This window comes from Geotrypetes seraphini, chromosome 11, assembly GCF_902459505.1.
Source record: "Geotrypetes seraphini chromosome 11, aGeoSer1.1, whole genome shotgun sequence".
Classification (NCBI taxonomy): Eukaryota; Metazoa; Chordata; class Amphibia; order Gymnophiona; family Dermophiidae; genus Geotrypetes; species Geotrypetes seraphini.
The window spans coordinates 13,485,294-13,510,034 of NC_047094.1; the positions used below are offsets into that span (position 1 = coordinate 13,485,294).

Sequence of the window (24,741 nt, forward strand, 5' to 3'; positions counted from 1 at the left end):
TGCCCAAGGTAACGATGGGATATGGCTGAACAGAATGGATTATTGACTGTCTGACAAATTGGAATTTGAACCATGTACTGCCACTGTAATACCTGTTTCTGCCAGTCTTGTAAGCATATTAAGAACATAAGCATTGCCTCTGCCGGGTCAGACCAGGGGTCCATCGTGCCCGGCAGTCCGCTCCCGCGGCGGCCCCCCAGGTCCATGACCTGAAAGTGTTCCCTACCTAACCTAAAATATCCATACCCTATTCGCTCAATGTCCTGTAAGGTACCTCTATCTGTACCCTGTAATCCTCTTCGCTTCCAGGAAGTCATCCAGTCCCTTTTTGAACCCCAGAATTGTACTCTGTCTTATCACCTCTCCGGGAAGCGCTGTGTCCAAGGCTGCTGAGAAATCCAACAACACTGGTATTGAGCTATTTAGTCTGCCTATCCATACCTGAATTTTATTTCTCATTGCAGGAGTTATTATATAATTATTTTCTTAAGCTGATTGGAAGAGCACTCAGAAATCATTGCATGCCCATGAAACACTGCTTCTTGGCAGTGGCATAGCAAAGGAAGTTGCTTTCCAGTGCGCCCCCCCCCCCCCCGATGTGCCTGTCATCACCGCGCTCCTCACATCTTTGCCATCAGTGAGCGGGCTGGAATACCCACTGCTCGCGCTGGCTGAGCCTTCTTTCTGACATCACTTCCTGGCCCTGCAAACAGGAAGTGATGTCAGAGTGAGGGACGAGGCCAGTGCAAGCTACATGTAGGACAGCCAGGGAGAGGAAAGGTGCCAGTGCCCTCTCGAAGTTGGCACCCTACGTGTTCCACCCCCTTGCTACGCCACTTTTTCTTGGTTGCTCTGATAAGTTCATTTTTAGTGTATCTTTAGAAATAAATATAATACATTTTGGGATTCTGACCTTTGCGGTGAATATCCTGGTTTAGATGACCTGGCACAACCTGAGGGTGGAATTCTCTGCCTTGAGCTGCGCTCAGCTCCATTGTGTGCTGCGTAATTATCAGTTGGCCTCGAGCTTGGGGGGCCTCACAGCTTGGCAGCCGAGTGAGGAAGACCATGCTGCAGCCTTCAGGACAGGTGAGACCCAAATTAACCCAGAATGTTTTTTCTGTTTATTATTGTAGAGCAGGGGTTCTCAACAAGAGTCCTCGAGACACCCCTGGCCAGTCAGGTTTTCAGGATATTCACAGTTGAATATGCATGAGAGAGATTTGCATGCTCCATTGTATGCAAATGGATCTCATGCATATTCATTATGGATGTCCTGAAAACCTGACTGGCCAGGCGGGCCACAAGGACTGGTTTGAGAACCCCTGATTTAGAGGATACATCTATGCCAAATATTCAAAACTCAATATATGTATTGGAGTAAAGTGGCAAATGAGCTTCAACATAGGGAAATGCAAGGTCATGCATGTAGGGAAAAAAACCCCGATGTTCACTTACAAAATGGGAAACTCACCACTAGGGGTGAGCAACCTTGAAAGAGACCTGGGAGTGATGGTAGACACAACCTTGAAGGCGTCGGCACAGTGTGCGGCAGCCTCAAAGAAAGCAAACAAAATGTTGGGTATCATTAAGAAAGGTATTACGACCAGGACGAAGGAAGTCATCCTGCCACTGTATCGTGCTATGGTGCGCCCGAGATTCTCGGCGAGAGGGAGAATTAGAAGGGCTTGAGCATGCGCAGATGCATGCTCAAAGCCGGCAGAGACTGGGAAGAAGATCTTCAAGCGGCACCGGCACTTGTGGGCTGCATGCTGGTGCCAAAGGGGGGTGAGTTAAAGTTGGTTGGGCGGGGGGTTCCTGTTCTCGCGGGGGGGGGGGGGGGGTGCCGATTTGAGCGGGAGGGGGCCCTTTGCGAGTGGGGGGGGGAGCGATGCCGGTTATCGGGGGGTGCTCGCAAATCGAGTTAACACTCGGTGTGCGAGAATGTTTTGCTTGTCTTGCAAAACACTCGCAAACTGGGTTACTCGCAAACCGAGGTTTGACTGTATATCTTTTCAAAAGTTGTTAAAAAAGTATAAAATCAAGAAAACAAGAAAGTTGATAATTTATTTATAGAATGACCTTATGACGATTCGGATGCACAAAGCCAAGTGTCATGAAAATTTAATTGAACACTTGGTGGCATTTCAAAGGGTCTGAAGCAATATTATATAGAAGGTACTTCAGGGGTAGTTTAGAACACTTTACCCCAATACATATATTGTGGTTGGAACCTTCTATTAGCATTGAATAGCTAAGCCTACCATTAGAATTCTTGATGGAAATATTCCAAAACTAACACGTGCTGTTTAAAGTCTTTGCTGGGATTTTCACATGACTCCACATAAGACAGTAACAATTATATGCACAAGGACAAGTGGAGAAAAACAGCCCTCAATCTTTTAGCTCTAAACGAGCCACTATCATGATAGGTGCTGGAAAAAAAACTCCACTTAGACATCACGCTTCAAAGTTGTGCTTCCAAACATATGTTTCACTGTAAATTATATGAAACGCAAAGTGATGCAGTGGTTAGAGCTACAGACTTGGCTCCCTGAGGTTGTGGGTTCAAATCCCGCACCGCTCCTTGTGACCCTGGGCAAGTCACTTAATCCCCATTGCCCCAGGTACATTAGACAGAGTGGAAGCCCACCGGGACAGTTAGGGAAAAATGCTTGAGTACCTGAATAATTGTATAGGATATCCGGAATATAAATTATTTTAAAATAAAAAATCAAATAGAGGCAGTATGATTTAATACTCTGATCACATATAAGAACAGCCTTACTGGGTCAGACCAATGGACCATCAAGCCCAGAAGCCCGTTCTCACGGTGGCCAATCCAGGTCCCTAGTACCTGGCCGAAACCCAAAGAGTAGCAACATTCCCGCATCTCAAAGAATAGCAAGATTCCGGAACCCCAATGAGAGCAACATTCCAGAGCTGAGATTGTGATGTCATAATGCGTAATTCCACAGTACCTCAGAGCCAACCTCAGCAGTGGTGTCACAATGGCTTGATTGCCCTATATTTGGCTCACATAAGAATAGCCATACTGGGTCTGACCAAAGGTCCATCCTCACGGTGGCCAATCCAGGTCCCTAGCTCCTGGCCGAAACCCAAAGAGTAGCAACATTCCATTCAGAATCCTAAAGAATAGCAAGATTCTGGAATCCCAAAGAGCAACAACATTCCATGCTGCCGATCCAGGTTAAGCAGTGGCTTCCCCCATGTCTTTCTGAATAACAGGCTATGGATCTTATGAGTGGTGATAGCAATCCAGTTGTAGGAGGCAAATATGCAAAAGAACGGTGGCTACCAAAAACGCAGTGTAACAACAGGGTCCCCAAGTTTTTTTTCCTTTGAGACCGTGTTGTTACACTGCATTTTGGGGAAGGGAAGACGCGAGTGTGGTGGCACAGAAGGAGTGGGGGGGAGGGATGCAGAGAGGAATATGCAGGGGGGCGCCTCCTACTCTCGCAGCGCCACTGGGTGGGCGGAGCGTGGACAGGCCATTGGGTGTGGCTCCCAGGGATGCGCATAACTAATGCCATCGACATGGCGTGATTGGTTGTTCCTGAGGCATGCCTACGTCAAATTGCACTCCTTCTCTAGAGTGGCTTCTGGTTTTCCGTGTGGTACCATTTTGCCCAGGGCATAGGTTCCCTTTGAAAATTGACAGCTTTTGTGACAGCTTTCCTTGTGACGGTTCATAGACAAAATCGCGCCGACAACTGAGCGCAGACAACTGAGCGCAAGGTTGACGGCGCGCCGAAGAAAAGCACTATTTTAAAGGGTTCCGAAGGGGGGTGTTTGTGGGGAACCCCCCTATTTTACTTAACAGACATCGCGCTGGCGTTGTGGGGGGTTTGGGGGGTTGTAACCCCCCTCATTATACTTGAAACCAAACTTTTTGCCTGTTTTTTAGGGAAAAAGTTCCGTTTTAAGTATAATGTGGGGGTTACAACCCCCCAAACCCCCCACAACGCCAGCGCAATGTCTGTTAAGTAAAGTGGGGGGGTTCCCCCCCATGCCCCCCGTCGGAGCCCTTTAAAATAGTGCTTTTCTTTGGCGCGCCATCAACCTTGCGCTCAGTTGTCGGTGCGCCGTTGTCTCGCGCGATTTAGTCCCGTCACCCCTTGTGACAGCTTCTACTGAGCACAGATTTCTGGACCTGCCTCCGTACAGGGCTGCAGAGCGCTCAGGTTTTCTTGTATTTTCTTTTGCAGAGGACCTCCTGGAGTCTTTCGACAACCACCCACCGATTATTTTGCCCAGTGAAGGGTTTAAGGTGGACCTAGACAAGGATTCTCTGGATGACAATATCTATCGACATCTCCTCTATATACGACACTTCTTGTGGAGCTTGCAGAGCAAAGCCTCCGTTCCCAAAACCCTTCCAGAGACTGACCACCAGCAGGTAGCACACGTTTTCCTAAGCTGAAACCCTTATCTGACCAGCATATACCTGCCCCCACTCCTCCAGGCTCATCAGATGAAAATGAATGATAAAGAGGGTTACCAGATGGTGTCAGGTCAAAAGCACGCCGGGACAAAGGCGCGTGCAGACAATTGAGCGCAGCACGGAGGCGCGCGCCGCAGAAAATTACTGTTTTTAGGGCTCTGACAGGGGGGGGGTGTGGGGGGGACCCCCCACTTTACTTAATAGAGATTGCGCCGTGTTGTGGGGGGTTTGGGGGGTTGTAACCCCCCACATTTTACTGAAAACTTCACTTTTTCCCTGTTTTTAGGGAAAAAGTTAAGTTTACAGTAAAATGTGGAGGGTTACAACCCCCCAAACCCCACACAACACCGGCGCGATCTCTATTAAGTAAACTGGGGGGGCTCCCCAACAAAAACCCCCGTCGGAGCCCCTAAAAACTGTAATTTTCTTCGGCGTGCGCCTCCGTCTTGCGCTCAGTTGTTGGCGCGCGCCTTTGTCTTTCGCGGGGTTGTCTATGAACCTTACCAGATTGCCCCAAAGGAAAATCCGGACCCATGGCCACGCCCCCAGTCCTGCCCCGCCCCCCAGATGGCATCCACACATGCACAAATGCAACACAATAACATCGCACATAAGCGTGCACATGTCATCACCGCGTCTGTACATGCCCCTTCCCGACGCAATTTTGACGGGAAGCTTTTCAAAACCCAAAGTCTGGGGAAATCCGGACGTCTTGTAACCCTAAATAAGGGCCTCTGTAGAACAGCGTAGCGAGGGAAGGAGGAGTACAGGGCGGTGGCTGCGCCCCGCCCCACGCAACCCCCTCCCCCAAATAGCACATAAAATAAACAAACATAGATATTTATTACCTGTTCAATTCACACTTCTAGGCAGGGAACAATAAGACACATAACATTTGTTGACCGCATTACCCTTCAGATCGATGCGGTTTAACAGAGTAAAAATTTGCCGCAAACGCAAAATATGGTACAAAATCGTTACCAAGTTCCTAATTTCTTTTCCCCAGCATAAATCTGCCCCTAAGTTTAGGAGGTTAGTGGAATTTTGAGTAGAAATTTAGACACTCCTAGGGTTACCAGATTTTCCAAACAGAATTCCTATGCGCGTCGGAGCTGTTACCGCCGCAGCCGCACTAAGAACCGCACTACTGTTTTGTAAAACGGGGGTGGGGGGAGGTCAATGCTCTGCATCGTCTTTTACATTTTAGAGGCCAACGTCCGTAACATGCGCTAGGCCCCGAAGTCGTTAATTTCCGTCTCCTTCGGTGTCTGTCTTGCACGAAGCTGCACAATATGGTATACTTGTAAACATAAAATAAAACAGAGAGCTACAGCCAATAAACAACAGGATTCAAAAGTAAATCTCAAAGATAAGAAAAAGAAATCCCTAAAGAGTATATACCACAGAAAAATACTATAATATCAGAGCAATGTACTCAAATTGCAAAATTAGAAATATTGTACATGTTTATTAATTTAAAATTTGCAAAAATATCACAAAATTTTCATAGAATAGCATACACAGAACACCATACAAACACTACAAACAAACCAAACAAGATATAACAACATATAACAAGCACTATCAAACCAGGCTGGAAAAGGCTACACAAAAAATCATACAATGATATATATATATATATATATAGCTGTGTTCAAAAGTTCATAAATCACTTAGCTTGAGAGTGATTTATGAACTTTTGAACACAGCTATATTTATATATCATTGTATGATTGTTTGTGTGGCCATTTCCAGCCTGGTTTGATAGTGCCTGTTATATGTTGTTATATCTTGTCTGGTTTGTTTGTAGTGTTTGTATGATGTTCTGTGTATGCTATTCTGTGAAAATTTTGTGATATTTTTGCAAATTTTAAATTAATAAACATGTATAATATTTCTAATTTTGCAATTTGAGTACATTGCTCTGATATTATAGTATTTTTCTGTGGTATATACTCTTTAGGGATTTCTTTTTCTTATCTTTGACACTTGTAAACATAGCATAAAATTTTATTTCTATCCTACAAAACCTTAACAGTTCAGTGCTGTTAAAATAACCTTGATGACTCTTTGCCAATCTATTGGGGCTTTTTTTGTTGTTGTTTTTTTTTTAAATTTATCAAGTTTCAAGTTTATTATAAAATTTGATTAATTGCTTATTCAAAATTCTAAGCGATGAACAAATCAATAAAATTACAAAATAGGGGGACAAACAAAAGTAACAAAAAAAATGAACCTTACAAAACATATTGAAGACTAACTTTACAAACATAATAAAATGTGAGGAAAGGATGGGGACAGAAATACAATTTGGTTGATAGAAGAAAAGACACTTATGGTTGAAAACAATAGGAAGGGAAAGAACGAAGAATCTCAAAGAAGTTATGAAAATAATATGAAACTCCTAGACAGTCCTTGTAGTCATTAAATGCGTCTTTAAAAAGAAAGCTTTTAAGTTTTGCTCTTAAATTTATTACATCATCTAACAAATACAGGAAATACAAAAGTTCAAACATAAAGTAGTTAGAAATCATTTGCCAATCTATTGGTTTTAATGTATTTGCTTTGATATTCAGCTTTTACATCCAATAACCCTCTGGAAACAATAGCAATCAACAAGAAACTTGGAACAGATTCACAAATGGCTTGATGCTAACAGACTAGCTCTCAATGTTAATAAATCAAATGTTATGCTCTTTCCCTGGAAAGATGGTCCTAAGCTTAATTTTCCAATCACTATCAAGGGTTCCACTTTACAGTCGATCAGTAGCATTAAAATTCTAGGGGTTATTTTTGATTATAAACTAACCTATCATGACCACATTCGTAGTATTGTTATCATTCAGTTTCGAAATTCTTATGTCCAAAGTCACTTAACACATTAATTCATTCTTGGTAATTTCAAAAATCGACTATCGTAATTCTCTATTTAAGGGAATAGCCCAAAATGAAATCAGACGTTTACAAATTATACAAAATGCCTCAATCAAACTTATAATGAAAGCTAAGAAATTCGATTACGTGACACCTCTCCTTAAGAAAGCGCATTGGCTCCCAGTTGCTCACCGCATAACATATAAATTAAGTTTGTTAACTCTCAAATCTCTTCTTTACAAAACTCCCGCCTTTAGTCATACATTATTGATTCCCTACACCTCAACAAGATTGCCGAGGTCAAACGACCAACATCTATTAAGAGTTCCCTCACTCAAAATCATTAATACACGACGACAATTCATCTTTTCTATCACAGCCCCCCCATACATGGAATTCTCTCCCTATTTATTTAAGGGAAGAACGTAATCTAGACAGATTTAAGAGCAAGTTAAAAAGCTTTCTGTTTAAAGACGCATTTGATAGCTAGAAAGCCTGACTAGGAGCCTCAATTGAATCCTATTCCATAACTTTTTGGAAGCACATTGCTTTCTCCATTCCTTTTGGTTTTTTTCCAAACGTGTCTTACTTACTATCAACAACTTGTATTTCTCTTCCCATCCTCTCCTTTTGTTTCAATATGTTTTTGTTAGGTTAGTTCTAAGTGTTCGTTCTGTTTCCCCTTAAAATTTTGTAATTTTATTGATTTGTACATCACTTAGAATTTTGAATAAGCGATTAATCAAATTTATAATAAACTTGAAAGAGAATTATAAAAGCAAACCTTAAAGGACTTCTTTTTTTTTTAATTTCTTTATTCATTTTTAAACTTACATCAAGTATACAGTAAATATCAAACAATTATAATACAACATCACTTGAAAAATCTTCAATATCATACACCAAGAAGATTTAACCCCCCCCCTCCCAAATTCATATATAACTAATATATACCACATGAAAATAATATCTTAAGACAAATCAAATATATATACTTAATGGAAAACCAAGAAACCCCTCCATCCCAATTCCACATGTGTATTTAGATTGGGAAAAGTGTAACTTATTCATTACTATAATTTAATAAAGGTCCCCACACATCCTTAAATTTATTATAATAACCTTTTTGAACAGCCAACGCTCTTTCCATTTTATACACATTACAAACTGAATTCCACCAAAAACAATAATTCAGTCTTCTACAGTCCTTCCAATTATGTGTTATTTGTTGGATGGCAACTCCTGTTAATATCATCAAAAGCTTCTTAACTTTAGAAAAGCTGTGAAAACCTCCCTCAACCCTTCACCAGCATCAGTAACTTATCCTGGATGTAAACTGTAACCAGTTCTGAGCTCTTTGGGGAGACCGGAATAGAAATGTAAATACATACAAATACAAAACCAGCAACACCCCCGCCCTGAAATTTCCTACACAAAAACGTTTTTAACAATCTCTTATAATGTAAATAAGATGATGATTTTTTTTAAAAATTAAAGAACGCAGAGAAGTTAATCTGAATTCATCATTCTAAAGCAGTAGCTCCCAACCTTGTCCTGGAGGACCACCAGCCAGTCAGGTTTTCAGGATAGCCCTAATGAATATGCATGAGAGAGATTTGCATATCATGGAGGTGGCATGCATGCATGCAAATCTGTCCCATACATATCATTAGGGCTATCCTGAAAACCTGACTGGCAAACCACTGGTTTAAAGGAAACCTGAACAGAACTTTATCAATGGTAGATCCAGCTTCTTCCTCACTATTTTATAGAAATTCAGATCATAACATAATAATCAGCTTATATACCGCAAGGCCGTGAAGTTCTATGCGGTTTACAAAAGGTTAGAATACAGAGTACGGTACTGGGGTTCAAGAAAGGATTGGACAATTTCCTGCTGGAAAAGGGGATAGAGGGGTATAGATAGAGGATTACTGCACAGGTCCTGGACCTGTTGGGCCGCCGCGTGAGTGGACTGCTGGGCACGATGGACCTCAGGTCTGACCCAGCGGAGGCATTGCTTATGTTCTTATCCTCTATAATAAAACCCTAAGTGCGCATACGCACTTAGGGTTTTGTGATTCCTGCAGCATGCTATGTCCTTTCATGGCTGCTTGAGGCGGCTGTCGGCTTGAGGTGCGTGTGGCAGCTGTCAGCACGTGCAGGCCGTGGTGGCTCGAACGGCTGTTGATGTGTGCAGGCAGTTGAGCTGTGGTGAAAGGTGTTGTGAGGGTGCTGACAGAACAGGAGGGCAGACTCAAATGGAATGGAAGCTGGATGTTGGACAGGGGGAGCAGGAAAGAGGTGCTGCTGGACAGGGGGGAGGTAACAGGAAGGGAGAAGGCCTACTGCTGGACAGGGAGAGCAGGGAAGAGGTGCTGCTAGACAGGGAGGGGGGTAACAGGAAGGGAGAAGGCCTACTACTGGACAGGGGGAGCAGGGAAGAGGTGCTGCTAGACAGGGGGGGAGGTAACAGGAAGGGAGAAGGCCTACTGCTGGACAGGGGGGAGCAGGGAAGAGGTGCTGCTGGACAGGGGGGAGGTAAAAGGAAGGGAGAAGGGCTGCTGCTGGACAGGGGGAGCAGGCAAAGGGTGGTGGTGGACAGACGAGGAAAGAGAGAGACAGAAAGAAAGAAAGACAAACAGACAGACATATCTATTCTAGCACTCGTTAATGTAACAGGCTTAAAGACTAGTGTTCTTATATACAGTTAGAAAGAAGTTAGATGCCCAAATAATTAGAAATAAAGCTACAAGGTCTGAACGGTTTACTAAATTTGCAGTTTCGGTGTAAATTCAAATTAAGTACCCAAATATTTAGTAAACAAATATGTTTTTAACTGTCTCCTAAATTCCACGTAGGAGCCTGAAGAAAGGATCAAATGTCCTAAATCCCTGCCCCATAACGCTGCTTTCATTATTACATTTTTAAAAAAAATTTATTTATTGCAATTTCAAGTTAAATAGCATACACATGCATCAGGAAATAAAATTCAATTTGCATTCCAAATGATTAATGCAATAAATTAACCGAAATTCTGTATCAAAATATTAAGCAAATGAATTTCCTATAAGCCCACTATCAAGGGAGAGGAAATCTCAGGAAAAGAGGCATCTTTAAAAAAGAACAAACACTACACTTCAAACAGAAAACCGAGTACCTAGATGGCTCTATATTTATGGGTTTTCTTCCCTATTAAAAATAGAAAACTAAGTTTCTTCATTCAATTCCTCCTATCTGCGCTTGGGACCTATATTGGCCGTTCATCATTACATTTCATTTCTGTATTGTGTATTACAGAACGAAACCTCTGGTTATCATCCCCTTACAGAGAGGAACTCGGAATATCAGAATTCTTGCACGACCGATGGGAATTCCCTGAACCGATCACACCTGAATCGACAGAGAAGCCAGATAGAATTGGAGGCTGTAGGAAGAGCTTCTCTTGGTTGTTGTGCCAACGGTCAAGAAAGAGGATTACCCTCTTCTGAAGAACGTCTCAAGGAGAAACTCAGGCAACTTCAGCTGCAAAGCAGTCTGGGGAATCACCTCCCCAAAGCAAGCATGCAGCCACTGGACTCCTCCTGTCTTCTGACCCCTCCCAATACACCTTCGAACTCAGACCAGGGAACCACAGATCCACTGCAGATCGATGACTGCAGTAAAGCTGTTCCAGAGCCCAGAAGAGATGAAATCAAAACTAAAGCCACAGAAGGTAACAGAGATGTGTTTAGAGAAGCATGTAGCCGAGCTCTTATGTTCACTGCCCACCCGTTTTCAGACGGATTACTGAGATTGCTATCCTAGCTCAAGTACATTCAAAGGAGAGAAAAAAAACTGTATTCAAGCCTTGGATAAGATGTAAGCTTATTTTTCCATTTCTCTGGGTCCTAAGTACGAATGTGAAAATGTTCACCGACTAGCACCCGTTTCCACTACAACTTAAAAAAACAAAAATAGTCCCATTGGAATGGTGGTGTGGAAAAAAATTAAAGGATCCACTAGCCAGAATTGGATGTTTCCTGGTGGCCCAATGGGTCCCAAACTCTCATTCCCCAGCCACAATTTGGGCTAAATGTTTTAAATTCACCTCAAAGCCCCGCTCCTTAAGAAATAATGGTGAGGGTGGGATTCCCCCTCCCCCCCACTCGTACCCTGACTCACCCCAAGGCATTGGGGAGAGGGAGGAAGGTGAGGATAATGAAGGAAGTCACTTCTGTCACAGAGGCTGCCAGTCAGCTTCAAAATGGCACAGGATGACCCCTACTGGCAGTCTTGTGGTAGTACTACAACTGAACTCATCATTGTATTTTATTAAGGGGCAGGGCTCCAGAAGGATTGAAAATTTAAACCTTTTAATTGTGCTATGGAGCTGGGGAGCAGGCCACAAAGAAACTAAGGTTCCTGTGCACAGGCAGCTTCTATGGGGATAATTCTAGAACCAGGCACCTCTGTCTATTTAGGTGTCCAGAGTGCTTGATTGGCACATATTCTTTTAAAGTAAAGTAGGTGCCTATTTTCCATAAATATAGAAATCATACATCTTTGAAAGTTTATACAGATTCCTCAAATTTATTTTCAGGAATTCTGTACGGAGCAATTTTATTTTTATTTATTTTATTTCTTCCATTTGTGCGTTGCACATACCTATACAAGCTCTAGGCGACATTACAGAGGAAGGGGTTAGAAGAGGGTAGGGAGGACTTTGGAGGGCAGGAAGGAGTGGAGAGGAGAGAAGCATGTAGAATATTTCATAGATAGGAGCACCATCTATGTAAATGAATTAAAGGAATATGTAAAAAGGAATAGAAGGGAGGAACCGTTTAGAATTCAGTTAATAAAAATAATAGGAGTAAAACCAATGGAATAAAATTTAAAATTTCTAAAAATTAAGTCAGTGGATTAGATAGGCTTGCTGAGAAATTTCTCCCGTTCTGTGTCATCGTCTTGGCTTTATTTATCCAACCGGACGAGCAAGGACAGATCAGATCAGAGTGATTGTAGAGCATTTTGCTTGGCCTATTAAAGAATGTTTCCACTTTAGTGTAAATTCAAACCCAGATTAAATCAGATAAGTAATAACTATGACACTATTCTCTATGGTGACAGGTCAAAAGCGTGCACCGACAAAGGCGCGCCGAGACAACTGAGCGCAAGGCGGAAGCCCGCGCTGAAGAAAAACAGTGTTTTAAGGGGCTCTGACGTGGGGTGTGGGGGGGGAACCCCTCCACTTTACTGAATACAGATCGCACCGGCTTTGGGGGGGGTTTGGGGGGTTGTAACCCCCCACATTATACTGAAAACTTCACTTTTTCCCTAAAAAAACAGGGAAAAGTTAAGTTTCCAGTATAATGAGGGGGTTACAACCCCCCAAACCTCCTACAACGCCGCCGCGATCTGTATTCAGTAAAGTCAGGGGGGGGGGGTTCCCCACCAACACCCCCCCCCGTCGTAGCCCCTTAAAACACTGTTTTTCTTCAGCGCGGGCTTCTGCCTTGCGCTCAGTTGTCTCAGCGCGCCTTTGACTATGAACCGTTCTCTATAGTTACCACACGTGAGAATTAAAGCATTTTTTTTTTCCTGTAAAGCCATGTCACACTTAGAGGTTTCTTTCCTGGGGCATGATTCAGTCATTCCTTCATTCAACAGGTTTATATACAGTACTCCCCTGAAATTTGCGGGGGTTCCGTTCCAGGAACCCCCGCAATTTTTTTTTTTTTTTTTTTGTAAATCTTTATTAAATTTCCAAACTACCATAGTGCAAACAAACAATTTCAATATACATAAGTTTACACGAAATGCACATTAAACTTATAGGGCTCCTTTTACGAAGGTACGCTAGCTGCTACCGCCTCCTTTTGAGCAGGCGGTAGATTTTCGGCGAGCTCGCACTAATCCGGTGCGTGCGCTAAAAACACTAGCGCACCTTCGTAAAAGGAGCCCGTAGACATTAATGTACAACTATTTCCCCCTTCCCCCCACCAAATAATCAGACGAAGTATATATCTACAAGAAACCCTCCATATATTCACCAAATGAAATTCCAATGCAAAACCCTCCCCCCTCCCACCCACCCTGGATGTGTATGATTAAGGGTCGATAAAATAAAATCAGTTATCATTCCTTACAGAACTTAGTCAATGGTTCCCAAACATCCATAAATTTCTTATACCGTCCCTGTTGTACGGCCATCGAACGTTCCATTTTAAAAGTATAACAGAGAGATTCCCACCAGAAAGTGTCATTTAACCTGTCCCAGTTCTTCCAGTTCTTCCAAATGAGTTGAATGGCAACCCCTGTCATTATAAAGACAAATTTATTATTTTGAGCAGATATTTGGCTTTTAGCCCTCATTAACATTCCAAATAGGATGGTATTGTACGTCACTGCCACTGGATTTTCTAATATATTGTTCACTTGACCCCAAATAGATCCCCCGCAAATTTTGAAAAACCGCAAATGCGGTTTTTTGCCTGTCAAAAGGCAGGAGAGGGCAGCTGGAGCGCCGGCAGGTGAAGAAAATCACTCGCGGTCTGCTCTGACCGCCACTTCCTGTAGTAAAGTCAGGCTACACCAATCAGGAGCTGCTTTGACACGCAGCTCCTGACTGGTGTAGCCCGACTTTACTACAGGGAGAAGCGGTCGGAGAAAACTGCGAATGAGCGAGTCCGCGATTTGCGGGGGAACACTGTACTGCTTATCATGACATACCTGGGTGGATTACAACCATACATACATAAAATAAATACCACACTGAATTTTTACATAAGAGTAGTTGGTTTTTTTAAGCCAACAGCAAAAGTAGAGTAACATAACTAGTGCCATGGGGCATTGTAGGCCTTCCTAGAAATCTTAGTTTTTAAAAACTTCTGCCTTTTTTTTTGTTATAGGGAGCTTGCTAGTGCCTTTTGACTTCCCTACACCAGCTTCTTCCAGCCGTAGCTCGGACACAGATGAATTTTGCTACGTTTTTGTGGTGGAGCTAGAAAAGGGGCCCATAGGACTGGGGATGGGACTTATTGATGGGCTGGTGAGTATTTATTTAGCAAACGTAAATTTGCAAAGCCATTAAACTACATAATGTAAGTTTTTATTTCTATATTGCATAAGCCTTCCAGTTCTATGCAGTTTTCAAAAGAGGCAAAACTGACCAAAGTCAGCGAGCTACAACATAAGAGGTAAAGTTGATCAACGTCAAAGGACGACAAGCTGAGTAGGAATGGCGGTTAGCGTAATTACAAAGGTTAACCACTGGAGTAGGGGAGGAGGTCTACAGTTGGTAGGTGGAGTTGCATATTTAAAGTCTCTTTAAGAAGGGTTACAGAATTTGGAGAATAGTTGTGTTTTTAGGAGCTCATTATCTGCGCTTAAAATTATTAACCAAAACAGATCTCGGGGGTAACAAAAATAGAATCAACACTCACAAAATATATCTCAAAATAATAGTGCCTAAAAAATATATCATATACTGTAAAATTTATGCACAAGCATAAGAATGAAAATAAAAAGAATACATAAAACATGCAATGATAATGCGTGATGAATGTGCTCCGGACCGGTCAACGGAAATGAAGACCAATGAAACGGAGAACCATCATAGCAACACTCGAGTTTGCATTTGTTCCACTGTTATATTTGCCTTCTTTCTGCGCTCTATGAGGTATATATACATCTGGGTTTTGGACTAACGGAGAACTCAATGTTGCTATGATGGTTCTCCGTTCCACTGGTCTTCATTTCCATTGACCGGTACTGAGCACATTCATCACACATTATTATTGCATGTTTTATGTATTCTTTTTATTTTAATTCTTATGATATATTTTTAGGCGCTTATTCTGAGACTTAAAATGATTAAGACACCACTTTGTTTTCTAAAGATAGCCCTATTCATCAGAATGTAACATGGTAAGTGATAGCATTGAACATACTACCAAAAAGAAGTGGGAGGAGTCAAAATGCAATAAAAGCTACCTAACTACCCAAATCCTTTACCTGTCTTTTAATCTCTTTTCCCATCACTGTCCACCATATCAGTATGTCCAGAGTCTGTTAAAGTACTAGCCTCTACTATCTCCACTGGTAGGACATTGCAGGATTTTAAAGATAACTTCCAAATTACTATCAAATTTTTCAGTTCTATCAGTATTTTACTCTGGCATGTCTACCATCCAGTTCAGGTTATTTCCTATTCTTCATTTTATCAAATTGCCCCTTTACATCTTCCAGTGTTAGAGATTCGTTTCAGTTTCTCTGACTCATCAGCACTGAATACTACTTCTGGCACTGGTATCCGTGGTGACTGAAGCAAATAATTAATTTAATCTCTCCACTATGGCCTTTATACCCCTCGGAGATCTCGAGAATCTCGGAGAGAGCAGGAACTAAGGCCTTGAGTATGCGCAGATGCTCAAAGCCCAGCTAAAAGGACAACAGATCTTCGGGCACCAGCATGTCCTGTGCGTTGGTGATGGGTTCGGGTGGGTGATGGGTACAGGGAGGATTGCGGATCACGCGGGAGGGGGGGCCTTCGTGAGCGGGTGGGGAGCAATGCTGGTTTTGGGGGGGGGGGGAATGAATCAAGCGAGTTTCCCTTACTTTCTATGGGGAAACTCGCTTTGATATACGAGTAATTTGGTTTATGAGCATGCTTCTGGAATTAATTATGCTCATAAACCAAGGTTCCACTGTATTATGAAATGTGCCCTATTAAATCAGATTAATTAAATGCCACTGAAAAAAAGAGTTAGGCATTTCTGTGCCTGGCCTATGCTAGCCTCTAGGTCAGTGGTTCCCAACCCTGTCCTGAGGACCACCAGCCAGTCAGGTTTTGAGGATAAGAACATAAGAAATGGCTTCGCCGGATCAGACTCTAGGTCCATCCAGTCCGGTGACCCGCACCCGCGGAGGCCAAGCCAGGTGTTCCCTGCTTAGAAACCTTGTTTACTCGTAACCCTGATGAATATGCATGGAGCAGATTTGCATGCCTGTCACTTCCAACAGACATGAAAGAAAAACACACCTGAAATTTGTCTCCCCACCGGCTAGAGGGTGTAAATATAAGAGATACCATCAACAACTGTTATCGTACCAAGCAGCCACATGGGGCAAAGACTTAGAAAAACTAATTGCATATACAACCAACTATGGTGAATTTAGGAAACACCTAAAAACATACCTGTTCTTGAAATACTTAGATAACGAACCAGAACATCAGCCCCCTTTATAATACCACAACATACCCAAATCATTAAATTATAAACCCCAACCCAATCACCAACCATGAACACTATATTCAATTTAAGGAACATTTCTAATCATGTGTAAGCAGCACGGCACACAAACTGCTGTTAATATTTATTAATGTTGGAACTACCAGATGTACAATGTTATACCCTTTAATCCGCTGTATGTACAGTCTCTCTTTATTGTAACTACAGTTTATCTATATTGTAACTACAGTTTCTCTATATTGTAAACCACTTCTCTTTATTGTAAACCGCCTAGAAGTCGCAAGATAGTTGGCGGTATATAAAAATAAAGTTATTATTATTATTATTATTATATGCAAATCTCTTTCATGCATATTCATTAGGGCTATCCCAAAAACCCAACTGGCTGGAGCTCCTTCAGGACAGGGTAGGGAACCACTGCTCTAGGTCATGTTGCCATTTCTCTAATGAATGTGCGGTTGAACTGCTTGGTATCATTTGCAGCACACCCCTCTAAATACACCTGGGATTTATATCAGAACGCTGCTACCCGACAGTCCTGTGGCCTCGGATGGTAGACTTTCTATAGGAGACCGCATCCTGGCAGTGAATGGGACCAGCCTGATAGGAGCGGATTACAAAAGGTACCAAAAGCATGCTTCTTCCCTGGAACTCATGCCAGTGTCTACGTCACAATCCACTGTACTCTGCTCTTACCACACCTGGCTGTAATTTTGGCACAGAATTCAGTGGTTGTAGTGGCAGAGATGAACAACACCAAACAATGCATGCTCTGTTGTAGTCGTGTAAGCCAGCAGTTGGCACTGCACTCATTTGTTTTCAGTGGAACGATGCCTATTGAATATAGTTCAGCGACATTGCACTGCTTTTTGTCACACTCCTTTGCAGGGACGTAACCAGACGTGGCAATCTGGGTGGGCCTCAGCACAAAACGGGAGTGCCCCCAAATTCAAATCAATGCCTGAGCTAGCAGCAAGCCCCACAAGCCGAAGAGGTCCTGCTCCAGCAGCCCTGGATATTTACTGTAGCCAGAGGCGCTCTCCATAGGCTGTTGCCACTAAGCCGCTTTTCCCCACTCCTATTTATGTAGATAAAAAAAAAATGAGCATGTATGGGAGAAGGGTAAGCTGGTTCCCACCTGTGGCTCTGCCACTGGGGTAATCAGTAGTGCTGCCCGATTCAGGGAACATTTTTTTCAATTTGATGTGATTCAGCCTATTGAATCAATTTTTCGATTCGATTCACTTTTCCTGCCCAACTGGCTGTTTTTTTTCAAATACCCCTCTCCAACCCTACGCCAACGCTGTGGTGTAAACAAATAAAATATATGTTCTCTCTTTGTTAGGTCCTAGTTTACGCTCGCTAACACCAGCTCTGGCAGGATACACATTTCAAATCCAACATATTGTAATCACAAAATAGAAAATAAAATTAATTTTTTCTACCTTCTACTGTTATCCAGCATTTGCTTCTTTTACACTGTCTACCATCTCTGTCTCTCTTTTCCTGCCTTGTGCCTTGGGGGGTCAAACCTCTCTATTCCCCTCCATGCAGCATCTCTCCCTTCCTCCCCTCCTTTTTCATGTGCAACATTTCTTTCTCTCTCCCCATGCACCATCTCTCCCTGCCCTCCACCTTATTTCCAACATTTCACCCTTCACTCCACCATATGAAAGATTTCTCCCTCCCTCTCCTCTGTCCCCAACAGTTCTTCTCTCCCCCATGTGCATCTTTCCTCCCCTCCCATGTACACCAGCACCGTCCCAATCCTCCCACCGTGAAACCTGACATACCTCCAAGGCCTCCTAAAGCAGCAGCGCTCTGAACAGGCTGTTTCATGACCTGCCCCCGATAGGGCTTCCTGCTGCCATGTCACAAATGATGTTATTAGTGATGCAGCAGAGGGAAAGCCCCAGCGGGGAAGACCACAAAGCAGCCCATTCAGAGTGCTGCCGCCGCTGTTTTAGGAGGCCTCAGAGGTATGCCAGTCAGTTTTCACCAGGGTGGGGGGTCATTGAATCGTCAAGTCTGATTTTCTCAGACAATGCATCGATTCATATCAGGCAGCATTAGTAATAACTGGTTTGCTGAAGTATATACCATGTTCAACCAATTTGTAACCAAGAACTCTTAATGCCTTACCATGTACGCTTCCCACATGTACTCGTTGCCTCTACACTGTGCCTATCACTCTGACTTTCTCCCACTCAACTTGTATCCGCCCTCTCCACATGTTCTCAACGACTTCATTGTAATTATTTTCGCTGATTGTCCGGCTCTTCTTGTTGTAAACCGCCTCGAACTACCCTGGCTTTGGCGGTATATAAGAATAAAATTATTATTATATTTGGTGATGCCCTCCGGTAGTGTCTCATAGCCCTAGACTTATGTCGGCACTAGCCTACTCCTCTTTCACACCAGAGCAGCTGTTTAGTGCACTCCGAGTAAGGCAGAGGGCTTGTTTTTTTAAGTCTAACCTCTGGCTTTCTGGCTCCTGTTTTGTTACAGCGCAGTGGATCTGATCCGAACAGGAGGAAAGAAGCTGCGATTCCTAGTTGCCAAGTCCGACATGGAAATAGCTGAGAAGATCAGTTCTGGGTCCTCCTGTTAGCGCTTGTGTTGCAGTGGTAACTCTGAAGCAGGCATAGCCTTTGAAGCCAAATTGGATCACTGCTTCTGGGACCCTCTTGAAATTTGCACTTGAGAGCAGCTCTTGCTTTGGTTTGGTTTTGAGTTACATGTTACACATATTGTAAAAAGAAAATTGTATAGTTACATGGTTGGAAAAACCTGATTAGAATATGCCACTGTGATGGGCCCAGACTGCACTCCCAGGGCCGCAGCATACCTCAGCAAAATATTATTATTTTGTGGAATAACCTAAAAGTGACCAACAAAAATAAATAAATAAAAACAAGCAAAAAGAAACCTGAAACGGACAAAACAGCATTCAAGAAAGTATCTAACTAACCAGACAGCCAAAAACAGTCAGCAATAGCGATCAGGAACACTATTTTTTTTGGCTTTGGCTCCTACAAATTCTTTGCTAAGACCTGTGCTTTCTAAAGATATGTTTTTGGCTTTATAGTCTCCAAGAGCTTTGCTTGTAAGTGTTTCTAAATATGCCAACTTCTCTACCCGATCAGGCTCTGAAGTTGTTCATGCTCAAAGGCTCGATACTAAGACGTATGTGTTCCTAAAACGTTACCCTATACCAGGACGATTAAAAACCCACACGAGTAGTAAAGTCACGGGGGTGAGACTGGGAACTGGATTTTTTTTTTAAAAAACTTGTGTTCTATGCCACCTAGTGGGTGGATAGAGGCAGTGCACTCCAGCTCTTGTTGAACATGCCAACTGCTAGCACAGGTGTGGGTAGCCCCAAATCATTCAGCTATATTTGCATATAGTGGCTATAATAGATGTAAATCCTAAAAACATGACTGTCCCTCAACGATTGCGGTTTCACAGTCCTAATCTACAGCTGTAAAGGGAAATTAAGGCACATCACATGCAACTATAAAAGAATCTCATTTTATTGATCAGGTATCAATGGATAGTAGAAAGGACACTTACCTAAATTCTGAGAATGACACGGTGTATGTTGCCCGCCAAAACGGTGGAGGGGGGGGGGGGAAGGTGCTCACTGCAGGTACGGGGACTAGGCCATCCACCACCCCGTGGAGCAGTGAATGGCCTTATCCCTGCAGTTAAGGGAGGGAATGCGCACAGCCCCCTCCCTCCTTACCCACCCGAATCTGTCTAATCTAGCTAACTTCCGGTTGCATCACAGGAGAAGCTTCCGCACACAATTGCACAGACTGCGCCAGAGGGAAGGGTGGGTGCTGCGGGGACGGGGACAGATTTTATTCCCCATGTCATTCTCTACCTAAATTCTACAACATGGTGAAGCTGGAACCCCATCCACACCCTCAAAATTTAAGAGAGCCGTGAAATGTTTTCTGTTATTCCCCTAGAAGCCAAGAGAGTTAAGTCATAGACTGAAGAAGCAGGTTAAAAGTTACTTTCCAGATATGTATTTATTTTACAACTAATCACTACAAAAAATATCAATACTGACACTGGTATTTTTTATTTTTTTTGCTCTCACCATTCGTAGAGGCCTTTATACACTTATGGATTTATCTCATGTTTGAATGAATGTTAATACTGTACATCTATATATAATTCAGAACTAATGCAAATATGTTAATGTGCATAATTGTCTGTTCTCAGTATGAAAAATAACTGAATTAAAATCTCATTTGGCAAATCTCTTGCTGCACTAAATGTCAGTGGAAAACAAGAGACAGCTAGAAATAGCTTCAACTATGCCCGCTATGGCATTAACATACAGCTACTTTCTCCTAGAAAAACAGGACCTCACATGCAGAGTGCTGGGCTTAGGGCCCTGGCCGAAAACTGCTTTGTAACTGTTGCAGGCAGCACCTCAGATAAACTGTTATTACACTTCCCCTTCCGAATCTGTGGTTTCAGCATCTGTAGACTCAGTTATTCGCGGTTTTAAACCCATTTTCATTTTTCAGGCTATTTTAAGCCCTGTAAGCCTTACCTGGTGGTCTAGCGGGTTTTTGGGGCAGGAGCGATCTTCCCACGCTCCTGCCCGGTGCAGATCGCTCATAGGAAATGGCTCGAGAGACTACGAGAACTCAAGGCAGCCATTTCCTGTGAGCGATCTGCACGGGGCCAGGAGCGTGGGAAGATCGCTCCTGCCCCAAAAACCCACTAGACCACCAAGTAAGGCAGGGGGGGGGGCTTACAGGGCTTAAAATAGCCGGAGGAAGCGGGGATTAGGGGCAGAACAGGCCCAAATATTATTTGCGGTCCTGCTCTGCCCTTAACCCCTATGGATACGGAGGGAGAAGTGTATTAAAGACCCCCAGGTATAAGAGTGAACTTGGCTCTTACTTTCACAAAACCCTCAAGTGTACTCGAGGGATAGCTAAGACCCCCACCTTCCGCTGCAGAATCATCCTGCCAAAGGAATGATGCCATCTTAAAATGTCTTTGAGGCCCCAGAATGAAGCACAGTGTGTGATTTCAGTCGTCACTTAGCATCACCAGCTAAAAGGAAGCGATGCTGAAGTCAAAAGTGAGGAAGGAAGGCATACTGCTTCTGAACTAGATTTAACTCTGACAAGATCAACTTTTAAAAGCACCAAATACAATGGAAGTTCTTTAGAATGAGATTTAGCTTTTAGAGTACGATTACCTTGCTGTTGCCTATAATTACTTTTCCGTTAATCAAGAGTGCCCGATATCTCCGTGTCTTAGACTCAGAACTAAATGCACATCCCTATTTAGTGTAACTTTATGGGGAATGTCGCTCTTGTCCCATGATTGTTCTTTAGAATCGATTAGCAACCGGTTAGGCCGTGCTTTCATCCTGGTGCAAAGCCAGAGTCCTTTTGTAAAAGCCGACTGACGGTTCTCATGGCAAGAGGCAGGGAGACGATGGCATCTCGATGATACCGCACATTGTTGACTTCAGCTGATGGGGTCAATACAAACTGGGCAACGGTGGGCATTTTCAAGAGGTTCATTAACTCAGTTGCTCGGTTGAGGATGTCCTCACTGTCTTCCTCACCGTACATCGAGATCATCGCTGAGCTCTGCACACAGGACCTCATCTTGGACAGATAGAGTAATACTCTGCAAAAAAATAAGAGATTTCTCACTGAGCTGCTGCCTCAAAAGGAATTTGGGTTTTGAGGACAGGCTAAGGCCCAGTGTATTTTTTTTTAAGAAGTAACACAACAAATAATAGCATAGAAAACAACAATTTTAACCACCCAGTATGTATATTTATTCTTTTGACACAAATACCAATTACAGGATATGACCAGTTAAGATGTTCTCTTTACCCAGGACCATCTTTTCCATTAGTCCCTCCACCACCCACCTTTTCCATTAAATAAATGCAATATAAAATGAGGCAATAGTATTAATGTAGATGCTGCCCATTGATCAGCACAAACTAGCCCTCAGCCCTACCTATGCAAGTGCTTGCATTTCTACAATGATTTCTAGTTAATCACAAAACCTATTTAAGATTTCTTACATTTCATATTACATTTTTTGAAATGCAATGGAGCAGCCCTGGAGTGGCCTATAACTTTATATAAAACATTTTAAATAATCTAATGTGGCATCATTACAGTAACACATGCTGTGTGCCCTCAGGTTGATGAAACAACTTAACCTGTGTCCCCCCTTCTACCCTGCCTCCTGAAGTATAAAGAAATGAGCTTCTTACCAGCTTGTCTTCTTTCTTTTAGTCCCTCCAGACTGGCACAGAACAGATAGGTTTACGCTCCTCTGCCAGCAGGTGGAGACAGACACAATGACTTTTGGCAATGGTACAAGTGGGCTGTGCAGTCCCATTTGCAATCAGTCTAACAAATAGCCAAGCAGAAACTAACTAGGCTGAAAGCAGGCAAACTGGGAAAATCCCTTCTCTTCAAAATCACGGGCCTTTGGAATGATCTCACTACCCCGCTGCGGAACCTGGGCTCCCTCCAATTATTCCGCAAACAACTGAAAACCTGGCTTTTCTCTAACATATAACTTTATTTCCCTGTTTATATTCCCTCTATTTATATGCTCCTGTAAATCTCTCTCCTTTCTCTTCTTATATTTTTAAGCTTTGTAAACCGTGCCGAGCTCAACTTCCGTGAAGAAGATGCGGTATATAAACTTAAGGCTTAGTTTAGTTTAGAAAGCATTCCAACTCCACGCTCACATGGAGAACACAAAGGAAATGCCTGAAGCGGACATGTGAACACTGTTGGATACCGATTAGAACAAAAAAAGTCCCTCACAGTTCGCCAGCTAAACCAGACAAACCAAATGCCGCTGCTCTTATTATACTCCCCAACAACCAAAACAAAAACACCACTGCAGAAAAAAAACTATACTCTGTGAAAAACACCGATAAGGTGGAGTCTGTGCCGGTCTGGAGGGACTAAAAGAAAGAAAATTAGCAGGTAAGAACCTAATTTCTCCTTCTTTAGTGTCCCTCCAGACTGGCAGACCAGATAGGATGTACCAAAGCAGTACCCATCATGGATGGGACCCCTGAAGGGCCACATGAACACACTCACTGAACACCACGTCCCAATGCGCCTGACCGTCCACACGGTAGTGGCGAACAAAAATGGAGAGAAGATCGAACCGAAGCTTTATAGATATCCACCGGAGGCACAAGAAAAGACTTGGCCTAAGAAGCAGCCTGACCCCAAGTGGAATGAGCTTTGAGAAAATCTGGAACAGTTTTCTTCCGAAGAAAGTATGCTGAAGCGAAAGCCTCAGAAGAACCGTTCCCCTTACAAGGACCTGTGAGAAGGATAAAAAGATGATCCGACTGACGGAACTCCTGGGTCTGCTGAACCTAAACACGAAGGACCCTATGGACATCCAATTTCCAAAGAGCCCTCCCAGCTACCCAAGACCGGAAGGACAACAAACTAGTTAACATGAAAAGGATAGATAGGTTCCTAAAAGAAAAGGGGATTGAGGGGTACAGATAGAAGTAGAGGTAGGTTATAAGAATAGTCAGAAACCACTTCACAGGTCATGAACCTGATGGGCCGCCGCAGGAGCGGACCGCTGGGCACGATGGACCTTTGGTCTGACCCAGTGGAGGCAACTTCTTATGTTCTTATGAAAACACCTTCGGCAGAAAGGAGGAAACCGGCCGCAGCACAACCGCTCCCTGGCAAACTCCAGGAATGGAGGCCTGCAGTTCAGAAACACACCTCGTGGAAGTAATAGCCACCAGGAACACCATCTTAAGAATAAGGTTCTTCAGGAGCCCTCCTCCCCCCCCCCAAAACAAAAACCCACAGCTAAACAGGCAGTCCCTGCCGGCTCATCTTAAGCATGGCTCTGGAGCCATGACCAGCTGAGCAGTAGGGGAAGCACCGAAGCCGCCGATCGGTGGTTTTGGGGAGTCCTGCTGGCACAGCTTAGGCTCCAGAGCCGCGATCAAGATGAGCTGGCAGGAGGGAGAGTAGCAGTGGCACAGGAAAATGGATGGAGCTGATGAAAGAGAGACGGATGGGGAAAGAGGAGAAGTTCCTAGTGATGTGCTCAGGGGAGAGTTTGGTGCAGTGCTTAAAGCTACAAACCTAGCACCCTGGGGTTGGG

General features: G+C 43.3%; 2 protein-coding genes across 6 annotated transcripts in view; one reads left to right on the top strand and one right to left on the bottom strand.

Annotated features, from left to right (window-relative positions):
* RADIL (Rap associating with DIL domain) overlaps positions 1-20,933 on the top strand; it is a 118,380-nt gene extending 97,447 nt beyond the window's left edge. For all 3 annotated transcript variants that reach the window (XM_033914421.1, XM_033914423.1, XM_033914422.1), the window contains 6 exons: positions 939-1,089; positions 4,230-4,420; positions 10,640-11,054; positions 14,230-14,369; positions 17,056-17,195; positions 19,081-20,933. In XM_033914421.1, the coding sequence (XP_033770312.1) occupies positions 939-1,089; positions 4,230-4,420; positions 10,640-11,054; positions 14,230-14,369; positions 17,056-17,195; positions 19,081-19,183 (1,140 nt within the window). In that variant the 3' untranslated portion in view covers positions 19,184-20,933. The remainder of the gene's footprint in view (positions 1-938; positions 1,090-4,229; positions 4,421-10,639; positions 11,055-14,229; positions 14,370-17,055; positions 17,196-19,080) is intronic.
* A 407-nt stretch (positions 20,934-21,340) lies between these two features.
* The window catches only part of AP5Z1 (adaptor related protein complex 5 subunit zeta 1), a 44,153-nt gene continuing 40,752 nt past the window's right edge, over positions 21,341-24,741 (bottom strand). For all 3 annotated transcript variants that reach the window (XM_033914737.1, XM_033914736.1, XM_033914735.1), the window contains exon 17: positions 21,341-22,245. In XM_033914737.1, coding sequence (XP_033770628.1) covers positions 21,975-22,245 — 271 coding nt within the window. In that variant the 3' untranslated portion in view covers positions 21,341-21,974. The remainder of the gene's footprint in view (positions 22,246-24,741) is intronic.